We start from the raw sequence: 16,016 nt of genomic DNA, 5'->3' as shown, positions 1-16,016 counted from the left end.
ATGTCGATGAGGGGTAAAATAAGCCGGAAAATGAATCTACGACAGAGGGCGCACTAGCTTTTGCTTTGGCTGGGCTGCAATGCTTTTTTTCATTTTTGAAAACCCCATTTAAAAACCATGATGAATTTGTAAGTATTTCTACCTAATATTTTCCACATATTATTTCTTACAAAACATGACGTTTATTATTATTACATCTAACTAGTAATCACAAATAATGAGGGAATGGGTGACTTAATTAGCAGCAATAATATATATATATAAACACTTTGTTTCTGCTTGCATGTTGCAGTTATCCAAATATTGCTATTTTTCTTCTTCATAGGAATCTTCAAGAATTCTACAAAAATTTTCACTTCCCATAAGCTACATACCTTATTCATTGATATCATGCCATTAGTAAGTGTGCAACTTGTCACTGAGATAAAGTAGTGCCATAATTATAAAAAATATTTAAACACGTTGATTTTTTTTTATTGAAATTGTGAAAGAATCCTACAACAACAACAACAGAAAAATCCGGACAGCCAACACAAAGGGACACGTTCATATATTTCTTTATATAAACTCAGCTCAAGAAGAGGAATTTGGGTCTCTTCTGATGGAGTACATTAACCTGAGGCTTCCCAAACCTGGTGAGTCCCGCAGCGTGGTAAGTGTTTTACAGCGACTGCTACAATGCAATGATGGCACACGCTTTCATCACGTGTCACAGGCAGATTAAACAGCAACGCATCACAAATAGGAACACTTTCTGTCTCCAAACAACAAACGCTATAGCTTTCATTTACAACAACCATAGTGAAAAATGAAAAGAAAAGAAAATGCAACGAGTTAAATTCTAAATATTATGTACACGCAAATGTACAGCTTTGAATAAATTAATACCAATTTGCATATTCTTAGGTCCTTGTAGCTTATTTACAGAATTAGGTTTCTTTTATTAATAATTACATTAAATAGTTCAGGTACAACTGTCTGTCGGATTTAGCCTAACTAACGGTCCAACTGTCATGTCAGTCCCTTTTGAAATATCCTTTTTTATTTTTTTTCTTCTTTTTTAAGTTTTCCTTTTTGGATGTAGCTTGGATGTTTATAGTCTACAGGTTTTATGTTAATCACCATTTAGGCTAGATATTGCAACCAGCAGTGATCCTACTGACGTTTCGCAAAACGTATTTGTAAATTCATTTTTTTCTTTCTTTCTTTTTTTGTTTTTTTATTTTTATATATAGATTGATGTGGTCTTGTCAGCATGTTCTATAAAGAGTCAATTAGGCTACACCATAGATTGTCTTCGCAGCGCTTCCTACGTAGATATTTACCACCAAGAGCACCGAGTCCAACGTTTTCTTTTATTAATTGTTACTTGTTGACTGCTGTTTGCTTTTTTCCACTCCAGTCATCCATGCGCAAATTTCTAGCAGAGAACCACTTAATAAAATCCTCTGGCGATTCAAGTCATGCCCTGGATAGGTTTGGGGATGCTTGATCACTTGGGCGAATCCCTGGGTGAGGAAGTCTCCCGCTGACTCTCTAGGCCGCTCACTAGTCTCTGAATGTTCTTAAGTTCATTGACGGATTCCTTCATTGTTGTTTTAGGTGAGCCGTTTCTCTGACTCGCCCCCGATTTGTGATCAGGCACGGGACTCGCTTCCCTGCTACCGCATTTAGACGATTCGGATGAGGGGTTTAGGCCGCTTGGCAATCCGGTGGTGAGCAGGTTTGTGCTTTGAGGGATCGACACGGGGAGCTGGTAAGGGTTGAATCGCAGACGAGGGCGGGTGGAGCTGCTTAAGAACGGGTTCCTTGAGAGCGAGGAGGCCGTGTTGCTGTTCGTGGGAAGGGCGGAGGCCGCTGCAGCTGCCGCGGCCATGTAGGTGTAGGGGTACGGGAAAAGTCCACCGAAGGTTGGCATCGGAATGCCCTGTAATAGGAGACATTAGTTAGTTAGTAGCACATCGAACATGCAACAGTTTGAAAGGTGAGAATCTGATAGGTCTACATCATGGCGAATTTTCAGAGAGCTATTTGCGCAGATTAACTAGTTCCACCTGTTCGCAGTCCATCTGATTTCAATGGCAGGCGTATTTATATTGACTTTTAGGGCGCATAGATACAAACGCAACAGGGAATCATTGCTGATCGTGACAACTGTAAAACACAAAGATAATACGTGCCAATCAATCTGCGTCACTATCATCACGAATCGTTTTTCATGAAATAATAGGCCTTACTCGTTTACAAGAACAATTTGAGATATTTTAAAATCTTTATCTGGCTTTATTCAATAGCTAAAGTTTTGTAATCCTTTATAGCCTATATTTCTAAGTGATGCAAAAAGATTGAGATTTACAGGCAAGCAAAATCAAAGCATCTCTGCAAAAAGTATATCGCAAGAAGTCTGTTTTATTCACGTGCTTCCGTAACCAGACAGGATGTATGATAGCATAGCTCTAGATTTAAATTTGAATGAAGAGAGTTCCCTTACCTGAGAGGCAAACATGTGTTGCGATAGATGAAAGGGAAAGGCACTCGGGGTGCTCCCAGCTCCCTGGGCCGACAGGCTTCCATTCTCCAGGCCGCCAGCTCCTACTGAAGCCAATAGATGTCCCATTCCCATGGCTGAAAACGCTCCAGGTGCCATTGCAAATTGTCCGGGGTGGAATAATAGAGGTTGTCCGGTGTTTAGTGGGTTAAAGAACTGTTGACTGTGTAGGCCAGAAAGCGCCAAACTCTGAAGGTGCCCTGCCCCAAAATGTGAAGGACTCTCTGTCTGTACCATTAGAGGAGAGAAGCTGTCTTTACTGCCGCTAAGACCACCGTTTTCCGTGTCCTTCTTTGACAAGTCCGTGTCTTTCCTCGGCCTGTTCTCTAGTTTGTCTTTCTCCAGGTTTCTTATGCTAAATATGGAATCGCTTGATTTTCGGGCGTCCGGATAATCGTCTTTCTTCTCCAGAACAGGCCTCTCCCGTCCCCGGTCCCGGTCCTCACATCTCGACCTGAATGGAGACGGAGGCTCTGGTCCAGGACTGCTGGAGCCACCACACCTCTCGTCTTGGTGGTCCAATTCTTGTTCACTGTCAGTGCATGTTTTCTCGTCTGTGGTGGGACAAAATATTTTTTTATCCATATGTTCAAAAAATAAATATAGTAGCCTACTTACATAGTTAGCTATAATTTGCTCAAATGTCGTTTTAGAGTCGCCCAATTCCAATCGTAAATTTCATAACGTTTGACAATTTTTGTACACTTCATAATAGGCTACTTTATAATACTGTGTATTGCTAAACATAATATGTGGTAGACTAACTATGATAACAACTGAGAATAATTTCGATAAAATAGAAATTATTATCCAATTTTAAAAATCGGAATAGCTTTGAATGATCGGTGAGTTGTGTGTTGCTCCAGTCTGATTCATTTTATACCTTGTTTGAGAAATTGAATTTATCAGCACATTTGTTTCATGATAAACATTTTTAAAAAGACTTTGTCAATTATTAAAGTAGGCTTGAAAAACGCTAAAGGCATAATACTGCGGCTTGTAAATGATATGACACTTAGGCATGTTTATGCTCAGTGATCGTGAAGCATAGCAATATAATTTATTCATAGACTCACCTCTGCTGTTCCGGTTAAATCTAAGTGGGCTGGAAACCGGTCCAGGTGAATGACCAGCATCTCTGCCGGTTGTAGGTTCGCTCGAGGAAGCATCAGAGTCCGCGCCATCACGGTCCACTTTACATTGATCCTCGTACATGCGTAATGATGGAAGGGTCAGTTGTTTCCTTAAAAAAATTAAAATAAAGTGGAAAAAATAACTTAAGTTGACCCACATCACATAGTAAAACAAATAATAAATAAACCCATTACAATCTAAATTCGCTAGGCTTTGAATCCGGTTTCTTTGGTCATTTTACATTGCGTAATTCATGTGAACTATAAAGTTTCCAACCAAAACCTACCTTTTTTCCCTTCTTCCATTCCCTGTGTCTCTGAAGCCTTTGGCAAAGGGGTTATTGTCAATCTTCAGCTGTGTTATCTGAATGAAAAAAAAAAATATATATATATATATATAATTTTTCGTAATGTGTTCGTACATAGTTAAAATCGTTATACAGCAGCAGTCTACTAATATTAAAATGTTATTAAACGTAGTAGTGGTCATTTTTATCAGTTATGCTCCACTAATGCATAGCAAACATATTATATTCAGATTTAAATGCATAAAAGGCAAAGGCCTTATAAGTGGTCTGATCATCAGTTATTATCTCCAAACAGTTAAACACGCTACACAGACAACTTTAGAGTGATAATTTAATTATTAAATATGTTTAATGAAAAAGATCAAATCACGACCCCCCTGAGAAAATTCCACGGGTAAACATTTTCCATTTGTCAAATTGGTATTCTCCGCAGCACAGCAGAGAGAACAAGAGAGGCGAACTAGAAGAGTGACGCCGACCTGCTATCAATAATTAATAGTGTGGTTTGAATCATTGCCAGTTTTTACAAGTTCCATGAAAATACAGAGCGATGGAACAGAAGGATTTTCGTTGTGCCCAAGTGATTTGGAAGCTGTAGGCTATAAATTCAGGAGAAACCAAGGCCTTAAAGTTCATAGATTGCTAAGCTAGATGGCCCCTGCTTTTTGCGTTTAGTAACTGACACGCTTTGATTGCTGGGCCTCAGAGTGTGTAGCTCCCGGACAAACCGGCGAGCTTAAGTGCCTGCTAATCGATTGTGACTCTATGTCATAAACTTTACGATACCGACAAGCTCACTAGGCCCCTCGGACACAAACTACAATTAACATGAGCAGTAGCTTGAAGTAGCACTGGACACGAGGAATGTGAAATGTTTTAGAGATAGCCTACTCTTTTGCGTCCACATATTCAAAATAGGCCCACTACTTCAATAAATATTACTCATCTTAAGTGAGCATAAGATATAAATCCCATCAAATATAGAGCATGCAGAACGAAAGCAAAAATGCGAACATTGTGAAGTTGTTCTACTATATTATATAGTGCACATCTATAAGGTCCACAGCACGGTTGCTTTAATAAATGTTATAGTTTGAGTAGCCTACATACCTTGTCGTTTTGATAAGCTGTGACAGCAATAAAATCGGTCTCAGGAAAAACATATGTCCTGAAAGTGCTGTACGGAAGCTTCAGGATATCGTTGGCTCTCACAATATGGAACCTGGGCTGGTATTTATGCATTGAATTCAGGATGGTCTAATGAGAAGGAGAGGAAGAGGAATGGAAAACATTAGTGCTTGTCAAAATAATTATCCATTTAAGTCATTAGTCTTTAAAATGGTTTTAGACAATAAATACCGCATAATATATGTAGTAATAGTGGAAATATTGTTCTTGGGTTAAATCACATAACAACAAGCCAGTGGCAGGTAGACAGAAAACAGTCACGCGAACATGCAACATGAGTTATTTGGTGGTGCTATCATTATAACACAAATTAAATCTGAAATAGATATATATAAATAAAAATAAGGGTTTATTAATTTTACATTTTAAGAAAGCCTTACAACAATAAAATGTGATGATCAACACACACACACACAGACATATATGTATATATTTTCTGTTTGACTGTACAAATATCAAATGGTTGTGCCATGCATGTAAATGTTTCATTTGTTTCCAGTCGATTTGTTTGCAAGTCGTGTAAGGGAGCAGGTCACACACTATATTTGACTGCATGCTCGAGTACTGCTCAGCATCGTTGCGTTTGCACTATCAGAGACTGCACAGGTCGCTCTGCGCTTACTCAAAACAGCCCAAATTACACTTTCACTATTGCTATTTCTAAACTCATTTACTGTAGCGTGATTCAAGGTCTCAGATTCCTTTGACCTCATTTTTTGTCACTTCCTCCCCCTCATAAAAGTTATAGCGCTCTGCTCCTATCATAAACAATAGAAGTAACAGTGGCCAAGATAAAAAAAAAAAAACTCAGGATGAAGTATTTACATTACATAACCAAGTTGTCAATGTCATCATTATTCATAACGAATAAAATTATGACTTAATACCTCATATCTGGTTTATGAGCTTACCGAAACAAAGAAAGAAATGAATGTTGCGGTAGTAAAGAATTGTGCATGGGCCGAAGAAATTAAGTAGCCTGCTAAATATATATTTTAAAACATCCATAATTCTCTTCGCCCACGAATTAACAGGGAAATTATAAGTATGCACAATCATTACAACCGTACGTGAGCATTACAGCCCACGGATGGCAGTCAATTTATATTTATATATTATACACAGCAACACACAATTACATCAGGCCTACATGCAACACACAAAACGGGTTATTTGAAAAAAGGGGGTTACTTACAAATCCGTGTTTGTCCGAAATGTTGTTGGTTAGCTTCAGTTTATGAAAAGCAACAGGCTTAGCCATCCATTGTTCCCCAGTAGCTGGGCTATCCGGATGTATATACATTCGCTTTGGCATCTCCGGGTCGGCCTTCCCCGCGACCATCCAGCGAGAGTTGTGGAACTTGTAGCGGCAGTCGTCGGCAGCCACAATATCCATTAATAGAATATACTTGGCTTTTTTATCGAGTCCATTGATGCGGACTTTAAAAGGTGGAAACATTCTCCTGTAAAAAAAAAAAAAAAAAAGGAAATATGTCCATAAATCAAAACCGTTTTTTCTTTGCGAATATGGGCAGATGCAAGCTTAACGTTTTAACAAAACAACCAAATCACATGTAAACGTTTTTGTTTACCTTATTTATTAAATAAAACAACCGCACTAAAAATACATGTTCAACAAATATTAACATTTTACTTGGCTGCAGATAATTTAGCTCGCCGCAAGACTTAAATCTTCCATGACAGTGGCAGGTTATTTACATAAAATAGTTTCTTGTCACCTCAGTGCACAAGCAGACCAAGAGAAACATTTCTCTTTACGAAATACATGAAAGCACGATTTAACTGTGCCACACCGTATCTTGAAAGTCATTATTTGTTGGCATTAATGTAAGCAACAAAAAGCCTCAGCTATTTTCTTTTTGCTAGCCACACAATACACATCGCTTGTACTTTCCCCAGTTCGTTTTCACAAGTCAAATGAGCAGATGAATCGTTCAGGTAGGCTACACATGCTCTGACAGTAAGACATTCATTTCTACAGTCTCTTTGACATAATAATTAGGTCAGCTAGTTCAGGGCGCAAGACATGAATAGTGAGTGGAATAAAGGGGAAATCGCTTACGACATCGATGTGAAAAAGAGAAATTAAGTAATAAATTTACTGGGCCTGCTGTAGCTACACAGCCGTCGACCGACACGTCCGAGCAACAGACGGCGAATTTATTTTGGAGTATTATGTGAAACACTGAGTGCATCATAGCATTCCCTCATATAAAGACTGAAACAAAAGGCTAAAAATAGGCAACCATGAACTCACCTGCCAGATTTCGTAATAACCATTTCTGTTCCAAATTTGTGGAACTGGTCCCATAGATCCTTCGCTTCCAGTGTGACTTTTGGATCGTCTTCAACCTCTTCCTCTGGCTCCAGGCTCTTAAGACTGCGAAGATGAGCTGCCTGATGATGGTGACTCAGAGCCGGATGGAGCCCAGCCTCCGCGGCTCCGGCGAGGGCATGGTCCGGGATCGGCTTTGTGAGAGCCCCGGGAGGCAAGGTCAGCGCCGGGAAGAAGGAGGGTTGCGCGGCCGCGAGAAAAGCTGACATGGGAAAGTCGGTCGGCCGGTGAGCGTGGAAAGGGTGGTAAGCCATCGCAGTCCCTGTAAAAACTGGATCTCTCATCGGTGCATCCAACAATCGTAGTGAAAAAAATATATTTAGTGGTGTTTTCTGCCAAAAGCAGCGCGTATCCAGGCGATAGATTGTCTCACTACGAGGGATAAAAGCGCAACAAGGCAAATTAGGCAAAATGTGTTTCGCGAAAAGGCGAGCAAAGACGGTGTTAAGGATCTTCCGCTTTAACTCCCGTAGCTGCTAGTTTCCACGAAGTCCCCGCAATAATATCAGTCAAAGTGAGCGCAGCGACGCTATAAAGGCAGATTTGGGGATTCCTGTTCTCCAACAGTTGCTCTCATAAAAAGATTACTCTTTCGATGCAGATGTCCATTCAAGCGCAGTCATTCTACGCAGACACGGAGTTGAAATGGTTAGATCTTGCCCTGTCCACTGTACAACTGTAACTATCTCACATGTCCTTCCTGCTCTGATCCCAGCACTAATGAACCAAGCCCCCTTGATTGCTGATTTTACGCTTTCTGGACCAATTGTGGGCCTCCATAGGCGTGGTTTTGACAGCTCCGGCCAGGCTCAAGGAGAGGGGGTGGACAAGAAGGTGTCGGAAGCATTAGCAGTAAGAAAACATGTCAACAGAATAAAATATTAACCAATGACAGAAAAGATCGGGAAATCCCACCCCCGTCTCCAAGCCAAGCAGCGGGTCAGCCCTCAGTGCTTAGCCGGTGGTGACTGCACCTCGGTCGGCTTACGCTTTATAATTACGATGCCTCTTTGTTCGAGGAACAAACTCACCCTTCGACACACTGAAAACTAGAAATTAATATTATTAACGTGTAAATTAACAAAAAGTGCATATTGTTATGATCAAGTAGTGCAAAATATATGTTTTTCATTGGTAGCACATTTTAAAGCATTGCAAATTGAGGATAACTATTCGTAATGGTCAATAAAAATATCAGCAACACACCAAATGACGTAGATTTTTTTCGCTGTACATGTCAAAGTGACGCGTACGAGTATTTTGTTCATGATATAGCCTAGCACTGCACACTCATAGCCAAAGGACCTTGTTGTGCGTATCAATTGAATTCAACGTTTCACTGTGTGAATAACTATTTCCGTGCTTCCTGCGTGTGTCCGGACAGACTTCATGTGAGGAACAGCAGCCAATAATGGGACATTGGCACTTTAAATTCTGCCCCGGGTCATTCAAAGCGCACAGCCGAGCGCTATACTGAAGAAAGAGGAAGAGAGTTGATGGAATCTAAAGAGCAATGTAAAGATCATTTTGGTGAGTGCTGCATTACTCTTAACTGTTAACTCTTAACAGGCATCCGCGGTTAACTTTTAATAATATTATTATTATTTACTCTATTTATGTGGTAATATACAAAGACAACTGTTTAGGGAATGTAAAGGTTTTGCATTCACGAATTTACATGTTTTATTGATCCTAACGCTGATGAGCTTCAGGTGAGCGGATAAAAGTTTATGCTCGGCTCTATTCTCGGAAAAATAATAATACATTTCAATGCATTTAGGATTAAATGCCACGCTACTAAACGTTCACCATAAATTTTCGACCAGTAGTTTTAGCAGTGGGTCGACCCATAAGTGTAGTCTCTATACCTTTAAGAAATCCACTCGTGGACTCTAGATTTACTGGGATTGGGGTTGTTAGATAGCCGCTTGGCGCCAGTCGGCTGACGTACCGCAGTAAGAACCGTCTCTTGTCAGTTCATATTTACTCCAAAATCCTCTAACAGTGCACTCCAATCCCTTTAGCATTTACGCCAAAAGTTTTGGCTTGCGCTTGCCTTCTTTGTCTCCAAATGACTTGTGATCTTTATAGATTAGTATTTCAGTGTATGCTTTTCGATCAGATGTCGCACTGAATAGTTCCAATATTTCCAAAACGCATCAGTGTCCAATCTATGTTTTTGTGCGGACGGATTCAACCGGTTGCGGAATGTTGTCACTTTTACACTTCGATACAAATCAGCAGAACATGATGACAGGCTGTATGTTTAACCCTTACTGTGCCAGAGAGGTCCTGATGGCGTGATTAAATGTTGCTTATAAAATAGCCTACTACTGAAAAGTTACAAAGTAAAAATATCAGTGTATTAATTTATTTATTTATTGTCAACAGCTGGCCAGAAACTTGATTCGTTTGCAGCTGTTCTTTAAAAAAGGTAGTGAGGACGTTTAATATAGTCTTTTTTTTTTTTAGCTATTTAGTTGCACGATTTGTGATATTTACTGAATTGGACATAAAATGGTTTAGAGAGCATATGTTGCATTACGCATTGCCGCTCACGTCATAATGTCATTAAATCTTACAATGTGATCTTTGTGAAAAATAATTTTAACGCGCATTTTCAAATTGAACATTAAATATCAATCAAGGATAACATGTTTATCTAATTCATGACTGTCTTTTGACAAGTTAAATTACACATTCACACCATAACATTGCATTAGAAGCTAAATCCGCGCCGTGAACGGAGAAAGCAGAGACAAGTAGGCAGACACTTGTTGCCGAAGCCACGAGTGAACAGACACAGAGCTAAAGCGGGACTTATTGAAACTGACAGTAAAATATGGGATATGCACGCCTTTACCAGACAGGTATGCTAATTATGTAAACAGGATACAGTTTTAAAAGTCGTGAAAACAATAGCCTACCAAATAAACATAATAGGATACAGAATGAAAATAAATCAATACTATTACGAACGTAACATGTTCAATATGTATTGTATGACAATATAACAATAAAACGTTTTTCTGCTTTTGTGATAAAGAATATTTAAATATAACCAAACGAAATGGCAAATCAAAAAGTAGGTGTCTCTTGATATAAAATATTAATTATTTAAAGCTAAAAGTAAGAGCCATGCTTAAATACATTATTTTAGATGATTATTTCAAAGTCAGACGAGAATAAAATAAGCACATAACTCTCCTATGCTGAGTTTTATAGTCATTTAGAATATTAAGTGATAACTTGAAATAATATCGAATTAATTATGCGAACGTCATTTTGACAAACCAAAAAAGCCTGTGAAATGTTAATATAAAATCACATTCTAGAGGAGAAACTGCCCATTTATGATCAATATACTTCCTGGTTTAGTGATTAAACTCTTTTTTTTTCTGACACTGAAAATGCCGTTTCCACAGTTACTCAACAGGCCTATCGAGTGCATTTCATGCACATATTAAAGATGGTTTATGAAAAATATGGGCAACATTTTTTTTTTCTTTGCATGTAAAGTGTTACCTGCAGCACGTTGTTGAAATTGGACTAATCAATAGTCTTCTTTGATCTCTGGGCTAAAACCTCGACAGAGACTGATTTGGATTGAGAAGAGATTAACCACACATGGGAATGGTAAAGGTTTTCTATGTATATACTTAAGGAAGTAATGACATCAACAGAGTCTCTGCAATTACGCCAGGTTTATTTTTCCTGCTGTACACATCTAAACCGACAAGAATGTAATCATGCGCTGAGCTCTTATCACACATGATTTAAAAAGCGTTCATGCTGGAAAACTTTTCACAGCACTGCCACTGTTTACTGGCCAAAACAACGAGGCGTCGGAAAACCAATGACCACTTCCATTCCCAATAATTTTACTGATGAAAATCATCGTTAAAAGTTTTTCAGGAGATGCAGAGAAGTGTCTATGCGCATCAGCTTCGACCAGAGGACATTTTCATTAGTTAAAAATAGCCTGGTGCCAAACTTTTCTGCATGATCTGCTTCTGTCAGCTTTTGTGTCCTTGAGACGGTGTCCGCTAGAAGACAATGTGTCTAATTGTGTTTCCAGGTTCTTAGGAAATTAATATGTTCCTGCAAAAAGATAACGCAAACCTTTGCAATACCTCTCACATATATGAAACCAGATGATCCTCTAGGGCTGATCATTAAATGACCGTTGCTCTTTTTTTTCAGCTTTTACATTGTTGCTCCTTCTTTTCATCTTTTCATCATCTCTCTGCATCATCTCTTCCTGCTATATTTAGCCAGTAGACTGAGGCCTTGGCGCCAGACCGTTTAAGACCTGTCAAAGTCCCTCATATTTCCCCTTGTCACATGTAGCCTATACCAGCTAGCAGCCCCCTCTCTCCTCCTTTCTCTCTCCTCCAATCTTCCTACCACGCACACCCTGTATACATTTCCCTAAGTCTCCTCTTTTTTATTAGGACAGCGTATTTGATATGTTCGTGCTTATTTTGCCAAATCGTACAATTTGCTTTTCGCATAGCCCATTTTGAATCATCCAACCGAGTCAGCAGAACCTCCTCTGGACGTGGACATGCTGTATCTGATGGATGCTCAGCAACAGTTTTAGAGACAGCTCTGGTGCTCTGCTTCTTCTCCACACTCTCATTTTGCCCAAAAGTATATTGACAAACTCCAAAACACGTAGCATGTTGCTTTCACTAGGCTATTAACGAAGATCCCAGATAATCTTTATCCTCACATAAACCTGTTGATTTTAATAGATTTACAACAAAACATTATTTTCTTGAATGAGAACCAAAACCAAATCAAACTCATATTAGAGATAGGCTATACGGATTAACATTAGGTTTAACTTTTTGAAAAAGTAGTCTACTAATAGTGAAAAAAAGCTTCCTATTTCTGTAATTATGTTGTATTTTTACAAGACAGGTGACATATGCTGAAAGCGAGTCTCGCTTATCTTTATAGTAATTTAATAATGGGGACACATACAGTTTGTAAAGATCATAGGTTTCCGGGTTTTAGGCATTTAGGGCAAAAAGGAAGATTCGAAAAATATGCACGGGCATCAGTGATCAAGCAACAATCGCTGCAAAAAACAAACAAACAAACAAAAAAAGATATTATAGTTTTCTCGGTGGAAATGGTCAGTTATTCTTGCAATGTTTTATTAAATATTCAATAGGATCAGGAAATCCTTAAGTTTAATGCTTTAATAATTCTGAACTTCCAGAATCCACTCAAAATGACTTATTATTATTATTATTATTATAAAGACGCTTAAATTGATTTGGTCGAAGCAGGGCTGATGATTATTAGAAGCTACACCTTTCTCAGGTAACAGGTGGGGGCGCTCTAATGACCTCAGGGAAGAAGTTTACCTGCTTCTGCAGCCCGTTCACTGCCGTGTAGAGTCATCAGAGACCAAAGCAAACCATAAAATGTTGTCTAGTATGGAAATCCTGGTCTTTTCTCTCATTTTAATATTTTTTTCTAGCATGGGTTTAGCACCCTGAGTGCTAACTCGGTTATTTTATACTAAATAATGTTAAGTAGCCTATTACACATTGATAATTGTATTTTGCAAGCATTAGATCCGCACCAACTGAAAATAATAGTCTCTGTTTAATGCGTTAGTCGTAGTAGGGATAACCTGTTGATACAACCTTACATTGTGTAACCCAAAACCTTTAAAATGTTATAATCACAAGAAATAACATGTACAGGTACAGATGTATCTAGATGTTAATACCACACTGTATTAGTAATTACATCAGTGTTTTAATTGTTTCCTTTATGATGACACACACACACACACACACACACACACACACACACGCGCGCGCGCGCGCACATACTTTTGTGTTGTGTGATGCTGACTTGACTGAAGCCTCATTCTGCAATACACGCAACAAGTGCTTACCCCTTTGTAAATTTTAAAGTTATTTGTGGTTGATTTATATTTCCTTCACATCTAATGTAATTACACACTAACCGGGCTTATTACTAAACATATTTGTTTCCATGCATTTAACAAACAATTGCTGTCTGTTTACTTTTTAGTATAATCAGAAATTAACAAGGAACTAATTTGCTGCATATTTTATGAAAATACAATTTATCCTAATTTAGTTTTTCTACTATTGAATCGTGTGTAGCCCTATATATAAAATAGGACTTATCATTCGTTAAATAATTGTTCATTTATTTGTATTTCTTCCTTTCTGTGGCACACGTGCTGTTATCCTGCTGCTTTAAAACAGCAATCGAAGACTAGATGTTATTACTCTGAACATTAGTGCTGATTATATTAACTCACGATTAGCAAATAGCCTGACGTATTTTTTCTCAAGAATATTCGTAAAATACAAAGGCATTTCAGTCATATGATCACCTCCGATGAGAAATGTGTCGTGTGCAGTGTGAATAAAAAAATAAAAAAATTCTACATTATATTTGCATGCACGATTTGCAAGTTTCCTGCTTTATAATTAATTACATTAAATATATATGACTTTTTTAGGCTAGACTTCTAAATAATGGTTTTCCACAGACTGCTTCAAATAGGAAAGTTCAACTTGTCATTGTAATAGGATACAAAATAAGGGATGAGAGGGGAATTCTTAATTTATAACATCAATAATATAAAACCACCATCCTTTCACAATCAATCTGGCTCTATTCAGTGAGAATGACTTCAAGATAAAGGAAGATTGTTCTCACTGAGTCTGTAAGCATCGAGCAGACGCCCATCGTTTCGATCAGGACGCTGATCCAGGTGTGGGATCCTGAAGATAAGTTGATCTAATCGAGGCTATTCAGCAGCTAATTGAGAATAGTGTATGTCACACATTAATGTCAACACTGACCCCTTTAATCCTCCAGGAGCTGTCAGAAATGATCCAGTTTCCTGTCTCTCAAACAGTTGTGCATGGAGATGAGTGCTTTACACGCCTCGTCTGATTGACAAGTAACAGGCTTTTACAACACGAAGCGATTACAAAATGATACTGTTTACGGTTTACTGGAAGACAACAGACAACCTCCCGTCATCCAGCCCCTGGAAACACGTTGTTTTATTCGTGTATGTAAATATGCATGTCGTATAGGCCTATGAAGAATACAGCAAATAAAATATGTGGTGAACTTTAGCTCACTCGAATAATTTGCATCGTAATATTTTTTTTTCTCACAAAAGCAAGAAGGTGCATTTCTCAACATTATTTTCAGACAAAGAGTGTCTTTAAAATATAATGAGTGGGATTGTACAATGTAAATAACATGTCTGGATATAGATAGTCTACAGCCTTTTCCAAAAAAAAAAAAAAAAGGAAACAGGGTTGACAGTTTTTCATGACTACAAGGTGTTAAATATAAGCTCTGTTTATTGAATAAAAGATATTTGCATTATATTTTGTATACCTAACACAATATAGTGAGAGACACTTGCTACTTGAATGATGTTTATTAATAAAGGTTTTTTAAATTTTAACAAGGTTGATGTTTTTTTGTTTGTTTTTTTTAATAAAAAAAATGCATAATGCAAATAAAATCAGCGAAGCCACTGCAAAGTACAAGCTTTTCTTTGCACAACTTGATGCAGATGAAAAACAAGTTACTGGATTAAAAAAAAAAAATAATACCTACAAGAAACCGTAAAATACTCCAATATACTTTATTCTAAGGTGGTTGAGGTTCTTGTTCTCAAATTTATTCCCCTTTAAAGAAAGCTTATGTTTTCTGTTTATGGTTCAAGAGGAGCAGCCATTAGTTCAGTTAGAAGTTAAGGGATGCATGACCTCTGAAGGGGGGAGAGACCTGCAGTCCTGCCAGAAAACAGCCTGTTACTGAATGGAGCTCGTTCCCATTGGGATACATGGAGTCTGGAGGATTCCAGGAGTGTTTTGGAACAAACAGCCACAAAATCGTACATGGATTGCCAACAAGCCTTGACAGATTGACTCATGGTAGATTGTGTATCAGTGCCACTGCAGACTGTTTATAGATTAATGCTGCTTTAACTAAATGTACAAATTTGCACAGCAGCCTTCTGACCCCGCAGAGAGGAGGAAACCTCTGACACTCCTCACTGAAATGCTTGCTATCTTCTGTTGGTATTTATAGGCTGTCGCTCCGGTGATAAGGTGGCACTGGGGGTCTGGAGGGAGACAGAGAGGAACGAGGGCTGACCTGAGCTCTGCCACTGTCCTCTACACCGTCTAGATGACCACTTCACGTCACCTTTGAGACACTGTGGGAAGCATTACAGTTTAAGGGTGATTGTGTGCGTGTGTGTTTGATTTTAAAGGTGGAAGTGATGAGAAGACGCCTGAAGATGCTGGAGAGGATGGAAAAGTGAAAAAAAAAAAACGTTTTGCTTTGCATAAAAAAATCTATCTGCTTGTTTGACTCAGTACAATAAAGATCACTATGATGACAAAACAGTGGCTTTTTTATACTCTCTGTCTATCAAGACAAGTTGCATA

General features: G+C 38.4%; 1 protein-coding gene and 1 long non-coding RNA gene across 3 annotated transcripts; one reads left to right on the top strand and one right to left on the bottom strand.

Annotated features, from left to right (window-relative positions):
* Positions 1 to 1,351: 1,351 nt before the first annotated feature.
* LOC113114899 (T-box transcription factor TBX2b) lies at positions 1,352 to 7,817 on the bottom strand. Of its 2 annotated transcripts, none has more exons than XM_026281984.1 (7): positions 7,456 to 7,817; positions 6,373 to 6,640; positions 5,100 to 5,246; positions 3,969 to 4,045; positions 3,625 to 3,791; positions 2,492 to 3,102; positions 1,352 to 1,927 (listed from the first exon to the last, which is right to left on the bottom strand). In XM_026281984.1, exons 1-7 carry the CDS (start codon positions 7,815 to 7,817, stop codon positions 1,493 to 1,495), a joined length of 2,067 nt encoding a protein of 688 aa, XP_026137769.1. In that variant the 3' UTR covers positions 1,352 to 1,492. The 2 variants fall into 2 exon arrangements, with proteins under 2 accessions (XP_026137769.1, XP_026137770.1); XM_026281985.1 differs by lacking the exon at positions 7,456 to 7,817 and adding an exon at positions 7,261 to 7,336 and having other exon boundaries at positions 1,493 to 1,927.
* Positions 7,818 to 8,218: 401 nt separating this feature from the next.
* On the top strand, positions 8,219 to 15,972 carry LOC113114900 (uncharacterized). Its single transcript, XR_003293804.1, has 2 exons — positions 8,219 to 9,063; positions 15,655 to 15,972. It is a non-coding gene; the product is annotated as an uncharacterized LOC113114900 (long non-coding RNA).
* Positions 15,973 to 16,016: the final 44 nt, after the last annotated feature.

This window comes from Carassius auratus, chromosome 15 (assembly GCF_003368295.1).
Source record: "Carassius auratus strain Wakin chromosome 15, ASM336829v1, whole genome shotgun sequence".
Taxonomy (NCBI): Eukaryota; Metazoa; Chordata; class Actinopteri; order Cypriniformes; family Cyprinidae; genus Carassius; species Carassius auratus.
Note: the sequence above shows the minus strand (reverse complement) of the source record. Positions and strands in the feature narration are given on the sequence as shown.